General features: G+C 42.0%; 1 protein-coding gene across 3 annotated transcripts in view; it reads left to right on the top strand.

The window, feature by feature from the left end:
• Positions 1-26,595, top strand: part of Dcdc2 (doublecortin domain containing 2) — a 213,837-nt gene that overhangs the window by 88,342 nt on the left and 98,900 nt on the right. For all 3 annotated transcript variants that reach the window (XM_040755753.1, XM_040755752.1, XM_040755755.1), the window contains exons 4-7: positions 8,110-8,186; positions 8,322-8,453; positions 14,136-14,282; positions 17,017-17,071. In XM_040755753.1, the coding sequence (XP_040611687.1) occupies positions 8,110-8,186; positions 8,322-8,453; positions 14,136-14,282; positions 17,017-17,071 (411 nt within the window). The remainder of the gene's footprint in view (positions 1-8,109; positions 8,187-8,321; positions 8,454-14,135; positions 14,283-17,016; positions 17,072-26,595) is intronic.

Genomic DNA, 26,595 nt, shown 5'->3' on the forward strand with positions numbered 1-26,595 from the left:
TTTGCCTTTATATGTTACTTGGTCTTTTTCCTTTGCTGCTCATAATATTCTTTCTCTATTCTGTATGTTTGGCATTTGGATTATTATGTGTTGAGGGGACTTTTTTTTTTTTTGGTCCAGACTATTTGGTTATCGGTACACTTCTTGTACATCCATAGGCATTTCCTTCTTCTGGTTGGGGGAGTTTTCTTCTATGATTTTGTTGAATATGTTTTCTGCACCATTGAGCTGGGCTTCTTTGCCTTTTTATATACCTATTATTCTTAGGTTTGGTCTTTTCATAGTGTCTCATATTTCCTGGATATTTTGTGTTAAGGATTTGTTGGATTTAAGACTTTCTTTTGTCAATGAATCTATTTCCGCTAGTTTATCTCAGCACCTGAGATTCTGTCTTCCATCTCTTGTATTCTGTTTGTTATGCTTGCATCTGTAGTTCCTGATTGTTTATTCAACTTTTCTATTTCCAGCATTACCTCAGCTTGTGATTGTTTTTTAATTGTCTCCATTTCAGTTTTCAGGTCTTGAATTGTTTGAATTGTTTCTTTCATCTGTTTGATTGTTTTTTTCTTGGCTCTCCTTGCCTTCTTTAAGAGAATTATTGATTTCTTGCATTTTTTGGTTTGTTTTTTCTTCCATTTATTTAAGGAATTTTCTCATATCCTCTTTGAGGGCCTCTATCATTTTCATGAGGTTGTTTTTAAGGTCATTCTCTTCTGATTTATCTGCGCTGGGATGGTCAGGTCTAGGTGGTGTAGAGTCCCAAGACTCTGGTGGTGTCATATAAGTTTTTCTGTTGTTGGATGTGTTCTTATACTGTCTTCTTCTCATCTTCTTCCAGTGGGTACAGGGGGAGTCTCTCCCTCTCCTGGTGGGTATGGGTTCAAGACTCTATCCTCTCCTCTTTCTCTCTCCCTCTCCCCCTCTCCTGGAAGGTGGAGGGGCAAGACCAGAATGGTGGCCAATGATGGTGGCTGCTTTCTTCTGCCTCCGGGTCCCTCTGTCGGGCTTGGTGCAGGAGTGGTCCTGTGGCCGCAGGCCAGTGGAGTCAAGGAGGGGGAGGCAGGGTATAAGGGGCTCAGGGACTCACTTCTCTACCAGAGAGTGGAGGGGTAAACCAGAATGGTGATGAATGATGGTGCCTGCTTTCTTCTGCCTCCAGGTCCCTCTGCCTGGATTGACTTGCTTTAACATTCAGTTAGTGTGCTTTTCATGTGCTTTGCAGTCTGTTCCTGTCTTTATACCTAAAGCGTATTTCTTGTTAATGGTTTGCAGTTGGGTGTTACTTTCTTATGCCCTTGATTTTGCCCTTACTTGGAATTTCTAATTCATTCCTATTATAGTGAGTTATAGGCACAATTGGATCTGGCTCCATCATATTATCATTTGTTTTTATTTGCTTCCTGTTATTCTTTCCAGTTTTCTTTAAAATTTAAAATACTTAATTTTTGTCTCCATAATGGATGTTTATTTAGTTATAATACTTGAGATCTGAATAATTGCTTTAGTGCTTGTAACATGTATTCTTAACTTCAGTTTGCTTTTAAATAAAATTCTCTCAGTTCTCAAGGAACTTTACAATAGTATAATTCCATCTCTATTCACTCGTACTTTCATGTTCATATTAAATAACTAGTAATGTATGTGAGTGACTTTGAGTCATTATTTTGCTTTAAAACATTTTCTTAAGAAAATAAGTATTATACTTGTCCATAAAACTGGTACATTTCTTCCCAGTGTCCTTTATTTTTCCAGGCATCTCTGTTTCTATTTATTTCCATCTTGTCTGAAAACTTCCATCATATATTTTTGGAAATGTGGGTCTGTTATCAATTCGTTTGGCTTTAACACTTTTTTGTGCTCAGAAATGTCTTTATTTCACTTCTTATTTTATACAACATTAATGGAACTAACTAGTGTGTGTGTGTGTGTGTGTGTGTGTACATGTGTTATGGTAGTCACATGGAATTGGTTCTCTACTTCCACCATGTGGTTTCCAGGGATCAAACTCAGGTTTCCAGGCAAGCATCTTTATGAGCAGAGCCTTCTCTTTCAAATGTTATTTTCTCAGGTGTATTCTGTTGTGTCTAGGTTGTAAGCTTATGCAATAAATTCTTCATTTCAGATGTTCTGTTTTATTGCTTCTAGAATTTTCATTTTTTTTTTAGTTTCAATTTATGACCTAGACCTCTCTATCTTGCATGAGTTTTGTTTGATATACTTTACCCTTGCCACCAAGCTGTATGTATGTATGTATGTGCATGTGTATGTATGTATGTATGTATATATATATATTATATAACAGTAAAAACTTATTTGCCCATCTCAACATCATGGCCATGTCTGGTTTGTTTCTCCCTCTAACAATAGATTCTAATTTCCCCTTTATTTGAATTCTTTTGCAGTGTTTGTTGTATAGAGGTCACCTTGTAGAACGTTTTGTTATGTGTAGGAGCTGAAAGTACAGAATACTTTTTCTAAGAAGAAACTACATCTACCTCCTCTGTTGGAGGCTGTAAAAGGGGCTGGTCTTTTCACAGCCCACAGCTGGTTTCAGTACAGACTGGGACAGCTCTGCCTTCCTTCACTAAACCAATGCTTTCAAACATTACAAGGGTAAAATTAGGACTTCTCTCAGGGCTTGGGAGTTAATCCTCATGATATTTAAAGATGTCTCTTGACAGTTGGTCCAACACTTAGCTTTATATGCCACTGGAGAATCTATTACCTAGCCCCACCTCCAGCCCTCCATGCCATGGGGTTTCGGTATATGCCTCTTGCCTTGCTCCTAGCTCTTGTTAGACTTCTATGCGCCTGAAGACAGCTCCAGCTGAAGAAGACTTTGTTGGTGCTGTGGACTTAGCACATACTAGCCTTCTCTACAATGCCAACCCAGCCTCTGACTAACTCGCTACGGAAGGTTTGTCATCTGGGCACGCAAGTGTCCTGGATTTCTTTCACTTAGAACTCATTCCCTCTAGAATTGAGGTTACCTAGATTTCTTTGAAACTTAAGCCCTTTAATGTGCTTTTAAAAATGCCTTTCACCTCTCCTTGTTTTGGCAGAAGCAACTGTCTCCTACAAAGCATTTTCAAAGCAGGAGTGGGCCTGTCTCTTACATTTTTCTTAGAGAGTCGAAAATCCTCTTGAAATGGCTGCTCACAGTCTTCACTTCTTGTGTAGTCTTTCCTTTTCAGATATCTTTTTCAGGCTGTGCACGCTGAGCATTGTTTCTGTGGCGAATGGTTTATCTGTTAAGTTTAGGAACTGTTTGCAGAATGAGATATCCTGTGATAGAGGCCCTTTTCAAAGTCACTTATACACCCATGGTCAGCAGCAGAGTAGGCACAGTCCCGTGGAGTGTGTGTTCACTGTGTCACTTGCTTTTAGCCTTTCTTTATTCCATTCAGAATAGTAATATTGGTATAAAGAATAATGACAACAACACTTTTCTTTTTCAGGAATGGTTGTCAGGGATCAAGCCTTATGCCTTATGTGTCCCAGACAAGCTCTGATATTGAGTTACACCCTGAATAATTTTTTTGGTATAGTCTCACTGTGTAGATCTGGTTTTCCTGGAGCTCACTATGCAGGTTAGACTGGCCTTGAACTCACAAGAGATCCACCTGCCTCTGTTTCCAGAATGCTGGAAGTAAAGTCTTTTGCCACCATGCCCAGCTTCTGAATGATTAAAAAATCTCTTTAGGACAATTTATACTTGAATATGTCTATCACATTCATTCTTAGGTAAATTATTTCTTATTTTTGTGTATTTAATCTTTTTAAGATCCTTTATCAAAAAGGCAAAAATTGATGAAATAGTTTGCAAATGACTTTGCTCCCTCTTTGATGCTGGGCGATATTTTTGAAGTAAAAAGTTTCCTCAAAGATTTTCAAGATCCCATTTTTCTTATTGTTATACCAGAAAGAAAGTAGAGTTAAGACTTAGTGCATGTTGGCCTATACTTGGCAAATGGTTAACTTTAGTACATTCATTTCTCTAAGTAGACTGTTTTATGGGCCATCACAAAATCTGGCATTTTAGAAAGTTATTGAAAACTGAGCTCTTATACAGTGTAAGGAGTGTTTGCAGGAGGTGAGTGCTTATTGGATTATGAGGATCCATTCTGCAGCTCTGTTCCCTTGGGTTCTTAGGCTGACTTTGCTTTCCTTGGTCCAGGGTTGAAAAGGTGGCAAGTGCCAGTTAACAGCCCCAGGGAGCAGCAAATGGTGTGCCGCTGCCACTGTGGCAGTTAGTTCCCCAAGCAGCTCTTTGGACTAACTTCTCTACATTTATTGATTGATTAACAGATATATTATCTACCGAATCTGTCTATCTAATCCATTTATCTATCTACCTACCTATCAGTCATCTATATATTTTATTCATCAATAATATATTATCTACCTATCACCTATTTCTATCATCCATCTACTTTTAAACTATCTTCTATGTTTATATCTATCATCTGTCACATATGCCTATCTGTCTATTTATGTAAATATTTATGTCCTTATCTCTCTGTCTAAATCATCTATCTATGTCCCACAACTTGGGAGGCACAGGACTCTCACTTATCTTAAAAATTACGTGTCTGACGATTTTTTTTTTTCAAGACAGGGTTTCTCTTTGTAGCTTTGTAGACCAGGCTGGCCTCAAAGAGATCTAACTGCCTCTGCCTCTGGAGTTCTGGGATTAAAGGTGCCTGCTACCACCACCCAGTTTTTTTTTGGAGAGATACCTTGCTCAGCCTATATACAGGGGGGAGAGCCTTGGGCCTGCCTTAGAGATGTGCCAGACTTCATTGACTCCCCAAGGCAAGCCTTACTCTCTCTGAGGAGTGGATGGGGTAGGGTGGGGGGGAGGTGGGGAGAGTGGGAGGAGGAGAGGGAGTAGGAACTTGGATTGGTATGTAAAATGAGAGAAGATTAAATAAAATATGTTAAAAATTACATGTCTAAGCTGGGCGGTGATGGCAGAGGCAGGTGGATCTCTGTGAGTTTGAGACCAACCTGGTCTACAAGAGCTAGTTCCAGGACAGCCTCCAAAGCCACAGAGAAACTCTGTTTCGAAAAACCAAAAAAAAAATGTCTATTAGATCTATGCTAGATAATATGCAGAGACTTTCTTTGAAGGCATATTGATACCTTTGATGGCAGCCTGATGGCTAGGGAATGGGAGTGAGGGAACAGTTCCTTCTACCCTGTGTTTCTTTGGGTACTTAAGACATACACATTGCATGATAAACACTTAAAAACATCGGCATCACTACAAATATTAATTTAAGGCAAATAACCCATGGGAATAAAATTGGAAAAGTTGTTCCATTAAAGTTAAAAAATTTATTCTAAGTCAGAGTAGCTTTTAATTAAATTCCAATAATCATTTATTGTACAACTAGCAGCCATTCATGAGCACTGTTTCAGCAACTGGAAAATCAAAGAATTCTCCTTTAGACACTGATCATTTCTTAAGGGAAAGCCTGCCATGCATTATTCCAGTCTATTTAACCAGCAGAGCGCAGTCAATAGCTAGCTGCTCATAGGCTCCTCACTAATAATGCTGCTGGTGCTGCTCTTCCACTCTCTCCCTCCTCCTCCTCCTCGTCCTCCTTCCCCTTGCATCTTTAACCATTTCCCTCCCTGTCCTCTTCTTCCCCTCCTCCTTTTTATCCTGTCTCCTCCTTCTCCCTTCCTTCTTCCTACCCCCTTTTCCCTCTCCTCTTCCTTCTCCCTCCTTTATCCTCTTCCATCTTTTCCTTCTTCCTCTCCTCCTTTCTTTTTCTTCTTTTTCCTTCTCTTTCACTACCCACCACTTTATTTCCCTGTGGCTCTTCCCACAGGTCTCATGGTGTTAGCCTAGGTTGGCTGGCTGGTACTTACAATCTCTTGCTTCAGCCTCCTGAGTGCTGGTGTTACAGGACCACATTCAATTATGTATCTTCTTATATATGACTTTGGGCAAATTAACCAAGCTCCAGTTTCTTCATGTAGTAATGTCTATAGTAATGATACTTGAGTGAATTATTTTGATGATGAAAAGAAATGCAGTGCATGGAAATTAGCTCAGTACTTCCTGTGAAGTAAAGTGCAGATGCTTTTATGAAAAATTGCCACTCTCTGCTTATACATTTTCAATATTGGTATGATTAGTTTTTGTCAGCTTGATGTAAATGAAGTTATTGGAAAGGAGGGGCCTCATTTGAAGAGCTGTCTCTATCAGAGTAGGCTGTAGGCAAGTGTGTAGGGCATTTTCTTGACTAATGATTGATTTGGGGGAGTCGAGCCTACTGTGTATGGTGCCAACCCTGAGGAAGGTGGTCCTGGATAGTATAAAAAAGCAAGCTGAACAATAAGCAGCATTTCTTCATGATCTCTGCTTCAGTTTAAGCCTCCAGGTTCTTGCCCTAACTTTCCTCAGTGATGGACTGTGATAGGGAAATGTAAGCCAAATAAACCCTTTCCTTCCCAAGTTGCTTGTGGTCATGGTGTTTCTAATACCAATAGAAAGCACATTAGCATAATGGGGGACCTCACCCCCAAACCCTAAGTGCTGTCATTGGTACTACAGCAACAGCTGCAGCCACAGCCTGAGGAGAAAGGCAAATTAGTGCAATCAAGTCTTGAAGAGGAAGTATAATTTCAGTTAGAGAATTGGGGAAGACATTTTAGGCAGAAGAATGAAGTGAGAAAAGGTACAGGTGGATACAAGACATGCCTTAGGGATAGCAGCAGACTAGTTAGGTGAAAACACACAGCTTATGGGAGTCAGAGCTTTGCCAGGAGTTGAGGACCGAAGATAGAAGAGCCTGGTCCTGGACCCCGATTCAGAGTTGGGTTCTCGGTAGTACAGATGGAAACAAAATATTGGAATATTGAAGAGAAGACAGGGTTAGAGTTGGTGTCACATGAAGGATAGAAAGAGAAGGGGAAGAGAGGGAGAGAGGGAGTGGGAGGGAGGGAGAAAGGAAGAAAGAGTCGGAAATGCACTTGAGAAGGGTGTAGGGCCAAGGGAAAAAAGCTGAAGATTCCAGATGGAGAGTTTCAGCATTAGTGGAACAAGCAGAGACAGCTGGGGACAAAATTAAGATGGAGCATGATTTTTTAAGGAGACAAAAATCGTCTGAGATAGAAAATGAGAAAAGGCTGGAGAGCTGGCTGTGGAGGAAGGGGAAACAAAGGCCTTTATGTATGTCTATTGACTTCTATTTTCTTGAAGTTGGAACAAAGTGATCTGTGGTGTGTGTGTGTGTGTGTGTGTGTGTGTGTGTGTGTGTGTGTGTGTGTGTGTGATGAGAGGTAAATAAGGCCTTGGTATGTCCATTATAAAGATAGAAAGTAGTCACTGTCTTAGTTAAGAGTAAGTGAAAGGTTGGCAGAACATTTCTGAGGTCCAGACTGGTGATAAAAGCTCTTTCTCATGTGTTTTCCATAGAGATGTGTGATTTTAACTGCATCCTAGACTCCAGAGGCAAAAGGGGATATAGGTCAGTAGAGTGGTTGTCTACTACTATGCATAAGGCTCTGGGTTTGGTCTTCAGTACTACATAAACTGGGTATGATGACTCACTCATGCCTGTAATTCCAGGACTTGGGGGCATTGAAATGGTCCGTGTGAGATAATTTTTGACAAGTCTGCTGATTAAGACAATTAAAAGTTTTTAGTCCTTCCATTGATGGCCAGACTAAGAATGACTTTGTACCTCTGAAAACTCTCTGGTGTCCAAGCTCAGGGGTACAGAGTTTTTAAAGGCAAAACCCATAAAGACCATGGTTTATATTAAAGTTAGTTAGAATCAGAATAGCCTGGAAACTTTCATTCCTGGTAAAGTGAGTAATTATTTTAGACATACACGCCAATTAGTTTTGCACCTTTTCCTAGTTATTTTAGTTAATATATCTGGACCACAATCAAGGTCATGAAAATCTCAAATGTGTTGCCAAGGCAGTCCTGAGCATTGTATGGAGGGGGTAGAGCATTTTGTGTTTAAGCAAACACAAAATGGAGTCAGAACGAGGTGGCATTACCTTAGCTATTTCAGCATAACAAATACCATCCCATTTCTCCATTAGGAAGTTAGTGACTTTCTTCCCTTTGCTTTGCTTTTGAAGGTGAAGCCAGTCATCCACAGCAAGATCAATGTGTCTGCCCGCTTCAGGAAATCACTGCTTGAGCCTTGCACCATTTTGTAAGTTGGAGCCATTCATATTTCATATTTCAGGGTAGCATTAATTGGCTGTGTACTTTCCTTGGGGTTTGGAATTTGAATGTTATGAGCATAAGTGTTTCAGATGTGTTGCCTATGTTTCCTTTTTCTCCACAGCTTGATTGCAAATGGAGATCTCATAAGCCCAGCTTCCCGACTTCTCATCCCTAGAAAAGCTTTAAATCAGTGGGATCACGTATTACAGATGGTCACAGAAAAAATAACTCTTCGGAGTGGGGCTGTTCACAGGTACGTCATAGCATCTTCCAACAGGGGTATGGTTTGGGAATCCTTGAAGATGTTCCTACGTGCAGACTGAAGTTTTTGTTCTGCCCAGTCTCACAGCCACTTAGTCTCAAATAAACACACAGAGCCTTATATTAATTATAAACTGGCCTATTATTCAGGCTTCTTATTGGCTAACTCTCTTTTAATTATTAACTCATAACTATTACTCTGTTATCTCCACGTGGTCTTGGCTTACCAGAGAATGCCCAGGAATCCTACTTTCCTGGTAGCTACAACGGGCTTCTGGCTCATAACTCATTCTATGCATTTCTCTTCCCAGAATTCTCCTAGTCTGGTAGCCTCACCTATGCTTTATGCCTGGCTACATCTTGCCTGTCCATTGGGTGGAACAGCTTTATTTATCAACCAATAAGAGAAACATATATTCACAGCATACAGAAAGAAGAACATCTCCTATCACCCATGAGCTTTGGAGTCACTGATCCATAGAGTTGAAGTTTGGCTGACCCTGTTAAGCTTAACGTGCCTCAGTTTCTTTATATGAAGATTACGATAATAATGGCACTTCAATGGGAGTTGTTTCAAACAGATTTGGTGTGCTGAAATACATCAAGAGACTTTACCTGTGTTTGCTGTTTTAGTGTAGAGAAATAAGCAAGCATCATTCAGTGTTAAGGGAGAGGAACTTCTTGATGCTTAGTTGACTGTTCTGTTCTTTCTCCCAGGGAGGCAAGACTATTTACTCAGTGGTTTGAACTGTTTGCCCCAGGCAAAGATGTCAGATGTTAGGAAGAGTAGATGGATTTAAGGAGGAGACAGGTGAGGGAGGTTAAGTGAGCTGATCTAAAGTTAAAACCAAAAGCATTTTTAGTAAAATTTAACCAAATATTTAAAGCATGGCATAGCCTGTGAAATCATCTCTTAATCATTAATTTACTTATTTATGTGTATGTGGGGGACAGGGGAACCTGTTCTACAGTGTAAATATAGAGGCCAGAGGACAACTTTTGGAAGTCATTTTTCTCCTTCCATCATGTGCATCCTGGGGTTCAAACTCAGGTTGTCAGGCTTTTGGCAAGCCCTTTACTCACTGAGCTATCCCACTGGCCCTGAGATGATCTCTTTATGGAGGCTAACTTATGTCTTTTCTTTCAGATGGATTATTACAAATAATATGTAGATGTACAGAACACATTAAGAGTGTATATGGAGTGCATATGCATGGACACATATATACACACCTACATACGTCTCCAGATCCAAGAAGTTCCCTCAGTACCTATCTCCTCCTCAGCCTTCCTGACGCACACACATGCACACACCAAAGCACAGCCACTGCCTAGAGTAAATGACTGCCTATCATGTCTTTCAGTTGGATGCATGTTTACCTATATTATCTTATAGTTTTATCATCACTGAAAATTTAAGTGTAAACTGTTTCAATTGAAAGTAATACTTAGTATATGGCAAAAATTCAAGTAGTACAGAAAGTATAAATTAAAAATATTTCTCCCACCTCAGATCTACTATTCCTTTGCTGAGTAGTTTTTGTACCCTAGAAATCAGAACAAGAAATATTTTGTGCATGTATAAGTATATACACTGTTAGTTTTCCCCTCCCTCTTCTCTCCCTTTCTTCCTCCTTTCCTATTTCATTCCCTTTCTCCCTCATTTCCTTCGTGTGTGTGTGTGTGTGTGTGTGTGTGTTGTTGTGTATTCTGCTTTATCATTTTCCTCCCCACTTCCTTGAGAGTCTTTCTTTGCACCTAGAGCTAGACTAGTTGCCAGGAAGCCCTCACAATCTTCCTGTCTCTGCTTCCATCCCTCAGTCTTAGGGTTATAGGCACAAATAAGATGTACTCAGTGGGCAGAGACAGGGGGGCTCTGGACTTGCTGGATGTTAGCCATCTTAGCTCCAGATTAATAAGAGACACTGTCTCAAAGACATAAGCTGGAGAATAATAGACCTCACAACTCCCTCTGGCCTTTTCTTTAAGTGTGTATATGGCAAGTATACCAACTACTTCACACGCTTGTAACATCACATACATATATTGCACTCACATACAAGTGGGTTTCGTTGTTTCTTGATTTTTATTTATTTGATAGATAGTACTGCCTGTTGATTTCCCCCTTCCATTCTAGGTATTTTTTATGATCATTTTACATTTTAACTGAATTAACTCAGTATTCTATGAATTAAGAAATAGCATTCTCTTTAATAGACACATGTTAAAAGACCCAGAGAGGAAAGTTACATCTCCAAGATCAAACAGACGCTGGGTAGCATGGCTGGATGGCAAGCCTAGTAGACAGTCTGAAGCTGATGCTTAGTTCCTAAGTTACTTTCTACATAAATGACAAGAGCATCCCATTTTCCATGATCTGCCACGATCTTTGCACATTTGTCTTATTGGTTTTAAGCCACACTTCATGTATTAGAGATGATGGCCTTTTTGTCTAAGTGTTGCCAGTTTGCATTTTCTTTGTTTTATATATAAGCATCTTGAGTTATCAGTCTTTCTTTGTGTTCACTAATTTTATCACTAGATCCAATCTTATTAGTTCTAGGATTATAAAAATAATTTTATGTTATTTCATCTTGTGCTTTTATCTTTTATTTAAACCTTAGCTACTTTATGGGTTATTTTGGTTTTAGTAGGGAAATCAACATCACTAGTTATGCATAGTTTTTAAAGAAAATATAGTTTTATCTTTTGTTTTCCCCAACAAAAATATAAGTATACAAAGATATATACAGACAATTTCTTATCTCAATGTATCTTCTCTTATATATGAACAAATTCTTAGGTACAATAAGTAGATATGTGAGCACTAAGGAAATAAAAATATGTGTTACCCATACACCTGGATGTTTAGAAAAATTCATTTGTTTTCTTGAAACAAGGTCTCACTTCTTAGCCTTGGTTGGTCTGGAACTCACTCAGTAGTCCCAAACTCTTGGCACTCCTACTGTAGCTGTCTCCTGAGTGCTGTGATCTCAGGTGTGAGCTAATGCATCCAACTGAGAAATTTAATTATTAATTCAGTGGTAGGCTTGGTGCTTCTGTCATGGGAGAGCCCACTTTCCCTTAATAGAACATTGATAACTCTTTGTTATTCATCAGTATATTTATTTATTAGTAGAATTTAAAATATGTCCTTCTGTTATGTATCAGCATATTAATTTACCATTAGCACCCACAGAAGTTGGTTCAATTCCCTTTTCATGATTCTTGTGCTCTGAGGCAACAGAAGGAAGCAGGTCAATACAGACTCTATTGAAGAAGCATAATAACGTCACAGGTTAGAATTTACACAGCAGCTTTATCTACCTGCGGACTCAACCAGCCTGCTCTTGACTGGGAGGTCCTGGAGTCCATAGTTGCACTGCCTTTTAATTTCTAGTGTAACAGCTAACTGCTGATTTGGATCTGTGTTGGAGGAAAGAGGGTGAAGAATGTCTGGCTGTCTGGCTCTTGGCCAGTGGCTCTAAGCCAGGTGTGATTTTACTTCCAGGGGACAGTATCTGAGTCTGGAGCCATTTCTGGTGAGCACAACTGGGCTCCTCCATCTAGTGTACAGCTCCTCCATCTAGTGGAGAGATACTGAGGTGCTGCTGGGCACCCTCCAATAGGCAGGGGGAGAGTCTGGGATGCTGTTGGGCACCCTGTGATGGATAGGACAACCTCCCTTGTTAGAGGACTGGCTACAGTGCCTTTGCTTAGGACTGGTAGTCTAGATAAGCAGGATAAGCAGAAATCTGGGTTGCACTGCTATTTAGACTTACAGTGTTAGAAATAACACATTATAAAAAGAATGTAACACAAATAATAAAAGACCCAGTTACTGATACTGGAGTTCAAGCTTCAAGCTTGATCCTCGACCACAGACCAAAGGGGTGATCCACTGAACCTCAGATAGCATCTCCAGACTGCTGTGCTCTCTTCAACATGGCTGGAGACTAATTCTCACATGAGGCTCTTTGCTTCTTCCTTTTATTCCTCTCAAATTTTGGAATTAAAGGCATGGGGTCCCAAGTGCTGAGATCACCATTGTGTTAGCTGTTTCTCTTTTAGATTGGATCAATTTCATGTAACTCAGTGAGGCCTTGAACTAACAGAGATCTGCCTACCTCTGTCCCCAAGTCCTGGGATTAAAGGTGTGTACACTACTGCCTAGCTTCTATAGCTAACAAGTGTGACTGGCTTTGCATTCTGATACTTCAGGCAATCTGTTAAATCATAAATAATACATCACTACAAAAGATGTTAACACCTGCATGCTAACTAAGAATTAATGCCTTTTATGACTTTCGTGGATATTTTCAGTGTTCTTCATGGCTAGCTGCTAGATCAAGGGATCCTTTTTTTCCCCCTCTTTGATACAAAGTCTGTAGTCCTGCCTGGCTAGCTAGTCTGGAACTCACTATGTAGCCCAAGCTAGCCTTGAAATCATGATGTTTCTGCCTCCCTCAGCTTTTCTAGTGATAGAAGGATTTATTATTGTTATTCACCTTTTTATGTAATATAAGGCATTTGAAATTTTTTCTAACACTTGTTGAAACCCTACCAACTACTAGCTCTTATTTATAATCTTCTAAATTATCTTCCTGGTTTAGTTTTCTAGTGGCCTGCTTTCCTCTCTTTGAAAGAATTCTGTAGATAATTTAAACCATCTAGTAAAAAAACCAGTGTTCCTTCAATAAGTGACATATTAATTGTGGTTACAGCAGTGGTTTTACAGTAAAGGAGGCTCCGTGAACCCCACAGTTCTGGGAGGATCATGCTCACTCTCCTGCTTAGGCATGGCTAAAATTGGAGACAGAAGCATGCATGCTATGCAGTTCTGCCTCATTAGTGCTGCCTGCCCCCTTCCTCCCTCTCACCTCTTTTCTTCTGACCCACTTCTGTGTGTTTGGCTGCAGTACCTTGGCCAGAGGCTATCCTTAATAGAGAAAGCGGCAGGAAGCTTGGCCTACAAGCACACCAAGAAAATACATGGAAACAGTGTTGACAAACACATCATTCAGTCATCCATGGAAGCTCAGCTTCATTTAAACACCATATTCTGGGGCTGTTGAGATAGCTTCGTGGGTGTAGATACTTCTTGCTGCATAAGCCTGCAGAACTGAGTGTGATTCTTGGAAAGAGAGAACCAACTCTTGAATGCTGTATTCTGACCTCCATCCACACTTACACCAGGGCACACACATCCCCCCCATAATAACAAATGAAAATAAATATATTCTATACAAATAACTTTTCTTTTTTCCCTCTAAAATCTTCCTGTGGCACCAGAAGGGATCTCTATGCTCGACTGCCAGGGTCATTGATGGCGCCTGTTCAGTCAGATAGTGCCCAAATCGCTGGTATAATAGGGGATTTCTGTTGAATTTCTTGACTTCACAATAAGTAATTGGAGGAGTAACAGATGAGCCAAGTCAAGAATGGAGTTCCCTTACTTCGTTACCATTCTTTTTTTTGGGGAGGGGTTGGTTTTTCGAGACAGGGTTTCTCTTGTAGACCAGGCTGGTCTCGAACTCACAGAGATCACCTGCCTCTGCCTCCCTAGTGCTGGGATTAAGGGCATGCACCACCATCGCCCGGCTTAGTTAACATTCTTAAGCAGCTCTCCAAATGCTTGTGGAAATTCTAATTGTTGGCATTGGTGTTTTGACAGGCTTTATACTTTAGAAGGAAAACTGGTCGAGAGTGGGGCAGAGCTGGAGAACGGGCAGTTTTACGTGGCCGTTGGCAGAGATAAGTTTAAGAGACTACCTTACAGTGAGTTACTTTTTGACAAGTCAGCTATGAGAAGGCCTTATGGGTAAGTCTTCATTCTTGCTCACCCACTCTCATTCTTTAGTGACTGCTTGAAGAAGCACTAAAGCAATGTTAGTGTAAAGGGAGGAGGAGGGGGATTAAGAGTGGGCAGTGGGGGAAGAAAGGCTGTTATCTCATGTGTTCCGTCTGTTTGGAGCATATACACATAAGCATGTAATTAATGGTAGGTGTGATGGTGCACATGGTATTCCAAGCCCAGAGGTGGACACAGGAGGACCAGGAGGTTAAGATCATCCTCCTAACTAGTGAGTTCAAGGCTAGCCTCTCTCAAAATCAAACAAAAAAGTATTGTCTGCAACCACCAGTCTTAGTCATCAGTTAGAATAGATGGCATTCATGACCAAGAACTGTTGCATATAACAAACATACTGTTGGAATTTGTGAAAAGCTAAACACCAAGTTTAAAGTAAATACAAAGCTCCATTTTGGTGAAAAAGATAACAGGCCATGAACTATCTGTATAAATCTCATGGGCAGTTTTAGGTTCTAACAGTGTAGCCAGAATACACAAATTTTCAGTTGGTTTGAATAGAAACTTATAGGAGCTTACACTCATTATTATTTTTATTTGTTTATCTTTTTGAGACAGGGTCTCTCATAGACCAGACAGGTCTCTAACTTTCTATGCAGCCCAGGCTGGCTGTGAGCTTATGCTCTTTCTGCCTCTACCTCTGAGTTCTGGGATTATAGGGGTGTACAGCCTCATCTGGCTTACATGCCCTCCATCCCCTTTAAAAACCATAAAATATAAAGGCAATGTACTTGTACTTGCACAAACAGATAGGGAAGCTGAGTATAGAGTCAGTGCCAGACCTTCCCGTGTGTGTGTGTGTGTGTGTGTGTGTGTGTGTGTGTGTGTGTATACTTACATGTGGGCACATGGATGTGTGGAGGTCAAAGGTTAATGTCAAATGTCTTTCTTGGCTGCTCCCAACTTTATTATTTGAGACAGGGTCTCTTACTTAAGTGCAGAGCTTGCTGACTCAGTTCCAGGGATATTCTGCCTCTTGAGCCCTGAAATTACGAGGCAGTCTCTGTGCCCATCCAGTATTTCCATGGGTTCTGGAGACTTGAACTCTAGTCTTCATGCTTCTGTAGCAAGCACTTTATCCCCTGAGCTGTTTACTCAGCAAGTGCTTGTACTAAGTATGCTTTTCCTCTTGGAAGTACCCTTTGGGAGTATGTCAGTATAGCCTAGTGTGAGAGCCTTGAGCTGGGACACTGGAACTTTCTGGGTGGGTGTTTGGGATCCATCTCTCTTCTTCTGTACAGAGTCAGGGCCTCTTGGCTCTTAAATTTGCCTTTTCGTGACTCTCCTCTGAAGAGGCAGAGTGGAACAGCACCATGGAAGCTGACACTTCTATGAGTAGCAGAATGGAATGTTAGGAGTGTTGGGCCTATATAAGACCCCAGGCCTTCATGCACCTTAGAGTTGTGTGCTAACAGACTGGTTGTTGATTACCCAGTCATGAAATCTAATCCTTTAACAATCTCTGCTTAGCAATGGGTGAGACTGCTGTGAGCAGCACTGGGCACTTGATGGTAATGTAAAAACTGTAACTCATTGGCCTGTCTCATATACATTAATAAGGTTTACTGTTATATATGTGTCCTAATTTTGGAGATAGATTTTGAGATGGATTTTTGGCACAGAAATCTGAAACTTAGGAAAAAGAATTATTATTATTTGGTGATAATTGACCTGTTTAAAAGCGCCCTGAATGTAAATGCCAGCACTTTTCATTCCTTTCCATCACAAGTGGATATAATAGACATTATTTTTAAAAGTTATTATTATGCTGGGTGTGGTGGCATACACCTTTAATCTCGGCACTTAGGAGGCAGAGGCAGGCAAATCTCTGTAAGTTCAGGCCAGCCTGGTCTACAGAGTAAGTTCCAGGACAGCCAAAGATACATAGATAAACTTCATCTAAAAAAACTCAAAAAAGGTCATTGTTATAATTATTATTTTTTTTAAGAAGACTCTTATATAACCTGGGCTATCTTTGAAGTCTTGATACCTGAGACTCTACTTCCTTAGGGCGAGGATTACAAATGAGGGCCACCATGCCCAACAAATTTATTGCTATTGACTCAATCTGGTATAGTTGTTACTTATCTTAAAAAATGATTTTTTAAATCTACAAATAGAAAGTTTGGGAATTTAAATTAAAACTGTTTGTCTTAATTAGGGTTTTTATTTGTGTGAGGAGACACCATGGCTACAGCAACTCTTGTACAAGAAAATGTTTAATTGGGGTGGCTTATAGCTCAGAGGCTCAATCCATTATGGTGGGACATGGTGGTGTGCAAACAGACATGGTGCTGGAGAAGTATCTGAGAGTCTTACATTTTGTAGGCAACTGGAAGTGATGTGACTGTCATACTGAGTGTAGCTTGAGAAAGAGACCTCAAAGTCCACCCCCACAGTGGCACACTTCCTCCACTCCCTGTAAGATTATGGGGGCCAATTACATTCAAAATACCACTCTATTGTAAAAAAACTTGCATTAAAGTTTGTTTGTAAGCATCAAGTCAGATAATATCCAGGAAACCATTAGAAATGATTTAGAATGGAATTTTGATGTTTTATAGCACTAACCACAATAGCCAGTGGACAGAGTCTTCTGGGAGGTGATAGCAGGTAATAGCTCCTCATGCTTCTATATTATGTGTAACCCACATTCATATCTCTAAATTGCAATTTGTTTCCACAGTCAGAAAGCTTCTTCACTGCCTCCCATGGTTGGATCGAGGAAGTCTAAAGGGAGTGTAAGTATCAGCAGCTTTCCTCATTAATGTTCTGTGTCTCTATAGAGCCATCCTTTGGGTTTCAATTAAATTCAAAGGAATAAATCTTAGCTACCTAGTGACAGACATATAAGCATGACTATGTGAAACATTACTAGAGTTTAAGTGTCACAACTGAAGTCCTAAACAAGAGCTAATGCTTTTAGAAGATAGAATCCAAGACCTTTTGCTTGTGTAAACATGATGCAACTTTCTGTTGTGTTTATGGTAGTTCATACAGCTGTGCCAACCTTGCTAGGTCACAATAGTGCTTGGGAGCCTTGTTCCCTGTATCTAACAAAGACTAAAAAGGAAGGTAAGAAGATGGTCACCCTTAGTTGTACTTCTCTGAAAAAGAATCAAGAATATCCTAAATGTTTTATTCCACCCCAGTTGGTCATTCCTTCACTGCTTGTTACCTGACCAAGGATTGATGATGTGGGAACCAGAGAATATGTGGATAGTTCATCTGCTAGCAGTTCAGTTTGCACTGGAGCTCATCCCCCAACCTCCAGTCTGCACTGGAGCTCACCCCATAACCTTCAGTCTGCACTGGAGCTCATCCCCCAACCTCCAGTCTGCACTGGAGCTCACCCCATAACCTTCAGTCTGCACTGGAGCTCATCCCCCAACCTCTAGTCTGCACTGCAGCTCATCCCCCAACCTCCAGTCTGCTCTGGAGCTCACCCCATAACCTCAAGTCTGCACTGGAGCTCATCCTTCAACCTCCAGTCTGCACTGCAGCTCATCCCATAACCTCAAGTCTGCACTGGAGCTCATCCCCCAACCTCTAGTCTGTACTGCAGCTCACCCATAACCTCCAGTCTGCACTGCCTCTCATCCCCCAACCTCCAGTCTGTACTGCAGCTCACCCCATAACCTCCAGTCTGCACTGCAGCTCATCCCCCAACCTCCAGTCTGCAGTACAGCTCATCCCATAACCTCCAGTCTGTACTGCAGCTCACCCCATAACCTCCAGTCTGTACTGCAGCTCACCCCATAACCTCCAGTCTGCACTGCCTCTCACTCCCTAACCTCCAGTCTGCACTGCAGCTCACCCCATAACCTCCAGTCTGCACTGCCTCTCACTCCCTAACCTCCAGTCTGCACTGCAGCTCACCCCATACCCTCCAGTCTGCACTGCAGCTCACCCCATAACCTCCAGTCTGCACTGCAGCTCATCCCCCAACCTCCAGTCTGTACTGCAGCTCACCCCATAACCTCCAGTCTGCACTGCAGCTCATCCCCCAACCTCCGGTCTGCACTGCAACTCACCCCCTACTGCACCCTCCCACCCATAGCTCCCTTGAGGATGAAGTCCACTTTGTTTGGAGGGCTGCTCTAGCAGGTTTTTATGACTGAGGGTTCTCTGATCTCAGTGGCCTCATCAGAGGTGATCAGAACTGATCTACCATTCTTACCCCATTCTGATTAGCTGAGCAGCAGTCATGTTCTGGTGTGTTGTAAGTACTTGGGGGATCAGTGATATTATCTCCTAATGGACAAGTATGTATCCTTTCCTGCTGTCTTGTTTCATGACATTCTTAATGAAAAAGTTCATTTTGTTTTGTAATGTTGAACTTGACACTCATTCATGGAGCCTGTGCTGCTTATGACTATGCTCTTGTCCCTGATGCTCCTCACACTCTAAGGGAAAGACAGAAAACTACCTGGAAGGTTATGACCAGCCTGAAACTGAGTACCCAGGATATGATCACCAAGAACATAGAATATGAGCACTGCCTTTGAGTACCAGATTCTAGTAGATGCAGCTGAGGAAAGGGGTTTTAGGAGGGGAGGGTGGTGTAGAGGAAGGAAAAATGGGTACATAAAGATGCTATCATGGTAGCCAGTATTCGGTATCTACCTAAGACAGAGAAGAGACTTAATGTGGTGTGATTCCATAGGTAAGCCATGGGAAGTGGCCTGAGTAGAACATGTTGATTCTAGACTAGGTTGACAGCAAGGGACATGGGAACTGATTGTTAATTCTTTTTTTGTATTTTTTATTTAAATTAGAAACAAGCTTGTTTTCCATGTCAATCCCAGTTCCTTCTCCCTCCTCTCCTCCTGTGCCCCCCACTAATCCTCAATCCTATCCAGTTTCTGCTCCCCAGGGAGGGTGAGCCCTTCCATGGGGGATCTTCAAAGTCTGTTGTATCATTTGGAGCAGAGCCCCTCCCACATGTGTCTAGGCTGAGAGAGTATGCCTCTATGTGGCATGGTCTCCCAAAGTCCATTCTTTTGCTAGGGATAAATAATGATTATACTACCGAAGGCCCCATAGATTTCCGATGCCTCACTGACACCCATATTAAGGAGGTCTGGATCAGTCCTACGCTGGTTTCTTAGCTCTGATTATTATTCTTGAAGAGACAGTTTGCTTGGTGATTGGGTAGATAAGGTTGCTGGAGAAGATAGAAACAAAGGTAATCACAGAGTTTTTGAGTGTGGATGACAGAGGAAAAAAAATGGTAGTTCAATGAGCAGGAAGAGGACAGAAGTAATAATTAACAATGGCTTCTTTTCAAATGTGCTGAATTGATTTGGCCAGCCACATAATGACCCATTTTGAGGCACGGAGACTGTGTAGTACTGCTAACACACAGGACAGCTTGGCATAACCGAGGCCATCAGTAGTAATGTAGCTTGAGGGAATGGATGAGTAGGAACCCGGAGGGGACAATTCAGTTATAACCACAGGTGACCTAGGCATAGAGAATCTAACCTCTTAAGGCAGAGAGGAAGAGGAGACTTTGTATTTCAGTAGCTGAAAAGTATCTTTACCACTAAAAATGATAAATGAAACCCATATACTTAAGGGCTTGGGAGATTTATTTATGAAGGTTTATTTTAGTTTTAAGTATGTGTATGTGCCTTTGTGGGGCTATGAGCACATGAGAGCAGGTATCTGCCAAGGCTAGACAAGGGTGTCAGATGCCCCGAAGTTGGAATTACAGGCTGCCTGTATGTGGGTGTTAGGAACCAAACTTGTGTGTTCTGCAAGAACAGTAAGCATACTTAACCTCTGAACCATCTTTCCAGGCCCAGGATCTGCATTCTATTCTCTAATTTTCTGGAGGACTTTGTGGCAGAATTACTTCTGCACACACACCATTCAAGTCTCAGCTCTTCACTCTCATAGTACAATGGACAAGCAGTGGTTAAACAGAAACTCAGTGTAACTGAATAACTCACCCAGAGTCACAGGAAAAAAATGATGGCAAGACTAAGGTCACAACCCAGCTCTTCACATTCCCAGCTATTGCGTGTTGCAATTTTGTGTTTACTAGTACGGAATCTGAATAACTAAAATTTTCATTAACAATGTAAGACCATGCCACATGTTCCAGCACACTCATGTGGTTTCCTTCTTCGCTCACTCACTCCTTAGGATGATTTCTGAATACATGTTCTCTGATGATTCAGTATTCAGGTGAGGGGCAGAGATGAGTAAAAAGATGTGCTTCTCTTTGATCTACGGGATAATAAGGTCTACTGCAGGAGACAACTGTTGACCCAACAATTCTGAAAGTCAGTGGAAAACTAGAGTATGGAAGAAAACTGCAGAACAGTGTGAGAGACAACAGAGAGAAAACCAATTTAGATAGCTGTGCAGAGGTCTCACTGAAGAAGTGACTAGAAGATATAAGGTACACTCCCTTTCAATGGAAAAGAGACTCAAGATGGTTAAACTCATCTCCATGTTATAAAACAGAAAAGTTAAAATGACAGTTTGTCTTTCTTCTTGGAGTGCCCTCACAGTGTTGCTGTGTATGTCCATCTATTCATCACTCACTGTATCTGTCATGCATCCATTCACCTCAGCAGCTATCCATCCTTTAACATCAGCCACACATCCTTCTGCTCTCAATTTGATTATTTCCTGGCATCTACTCCTCCTGCTAACACATAGGACAGCTTGGCATAACCGAGGCCATCAGTAGTAATGTAGTTGAGGCAGGGAACCAAAGTTATACAGGTTGAAGGTGAAAGGGAGGGAGAAGACCAGGGCAGTGGATGCTAAGTGAAGTAGGAGTAGGCAAGTTCTATCCTATAGACCAAGCAAGGCTTGTATCCAGGCTTTCATGGGATGCTAGAGGAAGAATGCTAGTATTTGACTTGTACTTTTAAAGATTCAAACATTAAAATTATGTGTGTGTGCACGTGTTTGTGCACACGTGCGTGTGCACATGAATGCAGGTACCTGTGGAGGCCAGAAGAGAAGTGTCAGATCGCCTGCAGCTGGAGTTACAGGTGGTCGTGAGATGCCCGACATGGATCCTAGGAAGCCAACTTGGTTCCTCTGCAAGAGCAGCAAGTGGTCTTAACCACTAAGCCATTTCTTCAGCCTTTGATTTATAATTTTCAAAGCTCATTATGGCAAACACAGGTTGGAGAAAGAGTAGAAGTAAGAGGCAGAGGGTGCTAAAGTACAAGCATGGGGTGCAGGTAACTGGGCTCTGTGGCTGCAGGGTTGATGGTATACTTATCTATTATAACCCTGTTTTGAGTGTTTTGCTGCTGGTCAGTTTACTTGCCCAGCAGCGATTGTTGAGTACTTGTTCCTTCCTGGGCACAGTTGCAGTACTTGGGTGTCTAGAGATTTCAAAGCTTGACTGTGTGTAGGTTGCCATTCTAGCACACCACAGAAGATTATGCCTGGTGCCTTTGATGTCAACCAGGGAAGAGCTTAAAGGATAGTCTGTTCAAACAAGGAAGGAGAAAGTAAGTGAAGGTTGTGTTGCAGTGTAGTTAGGATTCATATGAGCAGAGAATAATCTGGAGCACAGGACCTGGTGAACAGAATTCTCATTCAACTCACTTAGGGTATGTGTGGATGCTTGGCATTGAGCCAATGACAGCATCCTATGCCAGCAAACCCAGTCACAAGCTTGGTTTTTAACAGCAGAAGTAATTTACACCTTTTCTGTAATTACTAGGTTCCCTGGAGAATGCTGGGTTTGTTAGATCAGTAACTGTCTGGCCCCTGGGAGGGGTATAAGTGAGGGGACTGTGTAGGAGGGGCTGAGCTTCCCACTTTAGGTACCGCAGTTAATCCCACCCAGCATTGAACTTAAAGGGGACATACAATTAGACTGTTAAGAATTTATGTCACCCATGTAGCTTCCTAGTAATTGTTTTATTGCATGAGGAAGAGTGGAAAAGAGAGAAGGTTGTAGGAGGGAAGGAGAAAGGGGAAAAGGAGGAAGGGAGGGACAGAGAGAGAGAGAGAGGGGGGAACTTTAGGAATACAAGTAGACTGAAAACAACCAGTAGAATTCATTGTACAAAATGGTCTGACAACTGATAGGTGAGAGAAATGCAGAATTTACTAAGTTGAAAATAATTTTAGCTATTATTCTAGCCTAAAATCAAAGCGAAGAGAAAAATGATTTATTTTATAAAGAAAGTGCCTTGCGTACAGGTCCCCCTCATGCAGTGTCGCACCACACAGGATCAGGGCTCCATCTAGTGGAAACAGGTAAAAAATGGCAGAAATACTGAAAGTGAATCCACTTGTTTTTGTTACCATTTTGTTAATGCATATTATGCTCAGTAATATTTGGGGTCAAATATTAGGATTGCCAGGGGTCTGACAAGAATCAGCTGGTTACATGACTTCATGAGTCTCGCAAAGTCACTATGAGGCAAATTTTAAAAACATTAAAAATTTCCTATTCTTCAAAACGCATTCTGCTACATGGGAAACTGAGTTCAGGATGGGCAAAGTGGCAACTCATACCTGCCATCAGTAGGTACATGGGAGAGAAATACCAGCTGAGTAATGGTGCACTGGAAAGCTCCTCAGAAAATGGTCCCAGATTTGATGTTTTCTGTCCTATATTTTTTGGGTGCATGTCTATGAGGGTTGGAAATAGATTTATTGCGGCAGAGAATGAAGCTGGAACTGGTTATATTTTCAAGGAAAGAGCCCAGAGAACTGTAGAAGTGAAATCCAATTGACCGCTTCCCCCCTGCCCCACTGCTCATAGATAGAGAGGTTATTGATGGCTATGTTTGTTTTGTGTTTGTTTGGAGCCAAGTTTGATCTTCCTATTTTATCCATCAGTGTGTATATGAGGTACAGACAGGTCAGTAGCTGAAGGGGGAGTCTGTGAGGTACAGACAGGCCAGTGACTGAAGGGGGAGTCTGTGAGGTACAGACAGGCCAGTGACTGAAGGGGGAGTCTGTGAGGTACAGACAGGTTAGTGACTGAAGGGGGAGTCTGTAAGGTACAGGAAGACAGTGACTGAAGGGGGAGTCTGTAAGGTACAGACAGGTTAGTGACTGAGGGGGAGTCTGTGAGGTACAGGAAGACAGTGACTGAAGGGGGAGTCTGTGAGGTACAGACAGGCCAGTGGCTGAAGGGGGAGTCTGTGAGGTACAAACAGGCCAGTGGCTGAAGGGGGAGTCTGTGAGGTACAGGAAGACAGTGACTGAGGGGGAGTCTGTGAGGTACAGGAAGACAGTGACTGAAGGGGGAGTCTGTGAGGTACAGACAGGCCAGTGGCTGAAGGGGGAGTCTGTGAGGTACAAACAGGCCAGTGGCTGAAGGGGGAGTCTGTGAGGTACAGGAAGACAGTGACTGAAGGGGGAGTCTGTGAGGTACAGACAGGCCAGTGGCTGAAGGGGGAGTCTGTGAGGTACAAACAGGCCAGTGACTGAAGGGGGAGTCTGTGAGATACAGACAGGTTAGTGACTGAAGGGGGAGTCTGTGAGGTACAGACAGGTTAGTGACTGAGGGGGAGTCTGTGAGGTACAGGAAGACAGTGACTGAAGGGGGAGTCTGTGAGGTACAGACAGGCCAGTGACTGAAGGGGGAGTCTGTGAGGTACAGACAGGCCAGTGACTGAAGGGGGAGTCTGTGAGGTACAAACAGGCCAGTGACTGAAGGGGGAGTCTGTGAGGTACAGACAGGTTAGTGACTGAGGGGGAGTCTGTGAGGTACAAACAGGCCAGTGACTGAAGGGGGAGTCTGTGAGGTACAGACAGGTTAGTGACTGAAGGGGGAGTCTGTGAGGTAGAGACAGGTCAGTGACTGAAGGGGGAGTCTGTGAGGTACAGACAGGTTAGTGACTGAGGGGGAGTCTGTGAGGTAGAGACAGGTCAGTGACTGAAGGAGGAGTCTGTGAGGTACAGACAGGTTAGTGACTGAAGGGGGAGTCTGTGAGGTACAAACAGGCCAGTGACTGAAGGGGGAGTCTGTGAGGTACAAACCGGTTAGTGACTGAGGGGGAGTCTGTAAGGTACAGACAGGTCAGTGGCTGAAGGGGGAGTCTGTGAGGTACAGACAGGCCAGTGACTGAAGGGGGAGTCTGTGAGATACAGACAGGCCAGTGGCTGAAGTGACCAAGGCCTCCTATAAACTTTGCATGCTTCTTGATTTGACATATAGCCATAGTGTGCTGTTTCTGGGATGGATTTTTCAGAGCCACACAACACCGTGGGTGTTTCTAGTACTTCTGATGTTAGAAGACTTCAGCATAGGTGGTGGAGGAGATGACTCCGTAGGTAAAGTGCTTGCCTGGGAAACACAATGACCAGAGTTTGGATCTCCAGCTCCAACATCAAAAGCTAGACATAGTGGCATGTTCTTATAATTCCAGTGACAAGGAGATGGAGACAGGAGAATCTTGGGTTTTCTGGCCAGCTAGTCTAGCCAGTTGGTGAGCTCTAGGCTTTGTGAGGGGCCCTGCCTCAAAAGGAAAAAAGGTGGAGTGATAGAAGACACCTGTTGTCAGCCTCTGGCCTCTGCACGTATACTTAGGGGTTCATACAGAGTGGGGAGAGGGAGATGGAGACAGAGATAGGGAATGGGTAGCAGGCAGAAAACAGGGTAATAGAAACACCATACCTTGAGAAAGTGAATTCTCTTTGGTAGACAATGCTTGTGACAATACCTTTCTTTAAAGATGGAAAATACTGTGTGAATACAAACAGCACTTAGTAGAACTGCTTTATCAAGTACCATCATAGTAGGGGTTGTCATGTAGTAGTACTGCTTTATCAACTACCATTATAGTAAGGGTTGGTACATAGCAGTGCTACATTATGAACTACCATCACAATAGGGGTTTTCACATAGTAGGACTGCTTTATCAGCTACCATCACAGCAGGGGTGGGGAAAACTCTGATGTACAGTAACATTGATTGTATCATTTTCCAAGTCACATGTGGAGCAGGCGGTCCCTCCTTCTCCTCTTTCTCCCTCTTTAATTTCTGTGTGAATTATCTGCCTATACAAGTTATCTGACAAAGTATTAGCAATTCTTTTTCTTTAAGTTGGGTTTGTGTTTTACTTGAAAGATTCCTGGACAGCAGTCCTTACTGAATGGTTTGGAGCATGTGTGAACATCAATTATCAATAACATTCCTTCCTTCTATGATTGCCTGAATCAACCAGTCTTTAAAATATATTTCATTACTATGTGTGTATGCATGGTTATGTTTGTATGTGTGTGCACATGTACATGTTGTGTATGTACACATGTATACACATGTATGTACAAATCTGTTCTACAGCTCTTCACCTTAGTTTTTGAGATAACCCTCTCACTGAACCTGGTGGTGGTCAATTAGGTAGACTGGCTGGCCAGCAGGCTCCTGCCCTTGTCCCCATCTCCTCATGTTCTGGGGTTATAGACATGCACTGCTCACTGATAATTTACAGGTGTGCTGAAGGTCTGAAAACAGCTCTTCATGCTCTGTGCAGCAAGCACTATACCTTTGGGAACAGATTTTTTTCTGAAAACTTCTTGTCTTCAGAAACAGAACTTTTATCTAACTTGTAAACAACTTAATAATATGATTTGAGATAATTCAGAACTATGAATTCAGCTTGCTATCCCACTGTGTACTCAGCATGTTTAAATTTAACCTCCTGCCTTTGAGATAGCAATGGAACAACCCTTGCTAAGTTTTGGACTTCTCATGCAATCAGTTTTTACAACCCAAGATAAATGCATGCCTTTAATCTTAAACTATTATTCTTTCATGCCCCTGACCATCAGGCATTGTGTGTGTGTGTGTGTGTGTGTGTGTGTGTGTGTGTGTGTGTGTGTGTGTGTTGTGGTTAACAGTTGCTAAAAGAAGCCAACAGGTTGGAAGCAACATTTAGCAAAACAACCCTTAACAACCTTGTGGATATAGGTTGAAAATGTCTGTTTGCATTTCAGAGTGTTACTCCTGGCCAGTAAAGTAACTTCTTCCCTGTGAAACTCTGCTAAAGATTTCTGTGAAAAAGTATTCCTCATTCATTTCCCATACCATATTTTCTATGCTGTCCAGTAAATACAGAACAAAGATCTTAGTTAGCGACAGGCAGCATTGACACAGAGACAACAGATAGATCACAGAAAACAAACCACAGAGAAATGGAAGACACTGGGAGACAGGTAGAGAATTCCTATTTGGTCTTGCTCCTGGTCTAAACTTTCCCAAGAGGAAGTCTTTTCAATTCTTAAGGCGACCTTAACACATTTACCCACTGAGCCATCTCAC

The sequence above is a fragment of the Mesocricetus auratus genome, unplaced genomic scaffold (genome assembly GCF_017639785.1).
Source record: "Mesocricetus auratus isolate SY011 unplaced genomic scaffold, BCM_Maur_2.0 Super-Scaffold_100013, whole genome shotgun sequence".
Lineage (NCBI taxonomy): Eukaryota > Metazoa > Chordata > Mammalia > Rodentia > Cricetidae > Mesocricetus > Mesocricetus auratus.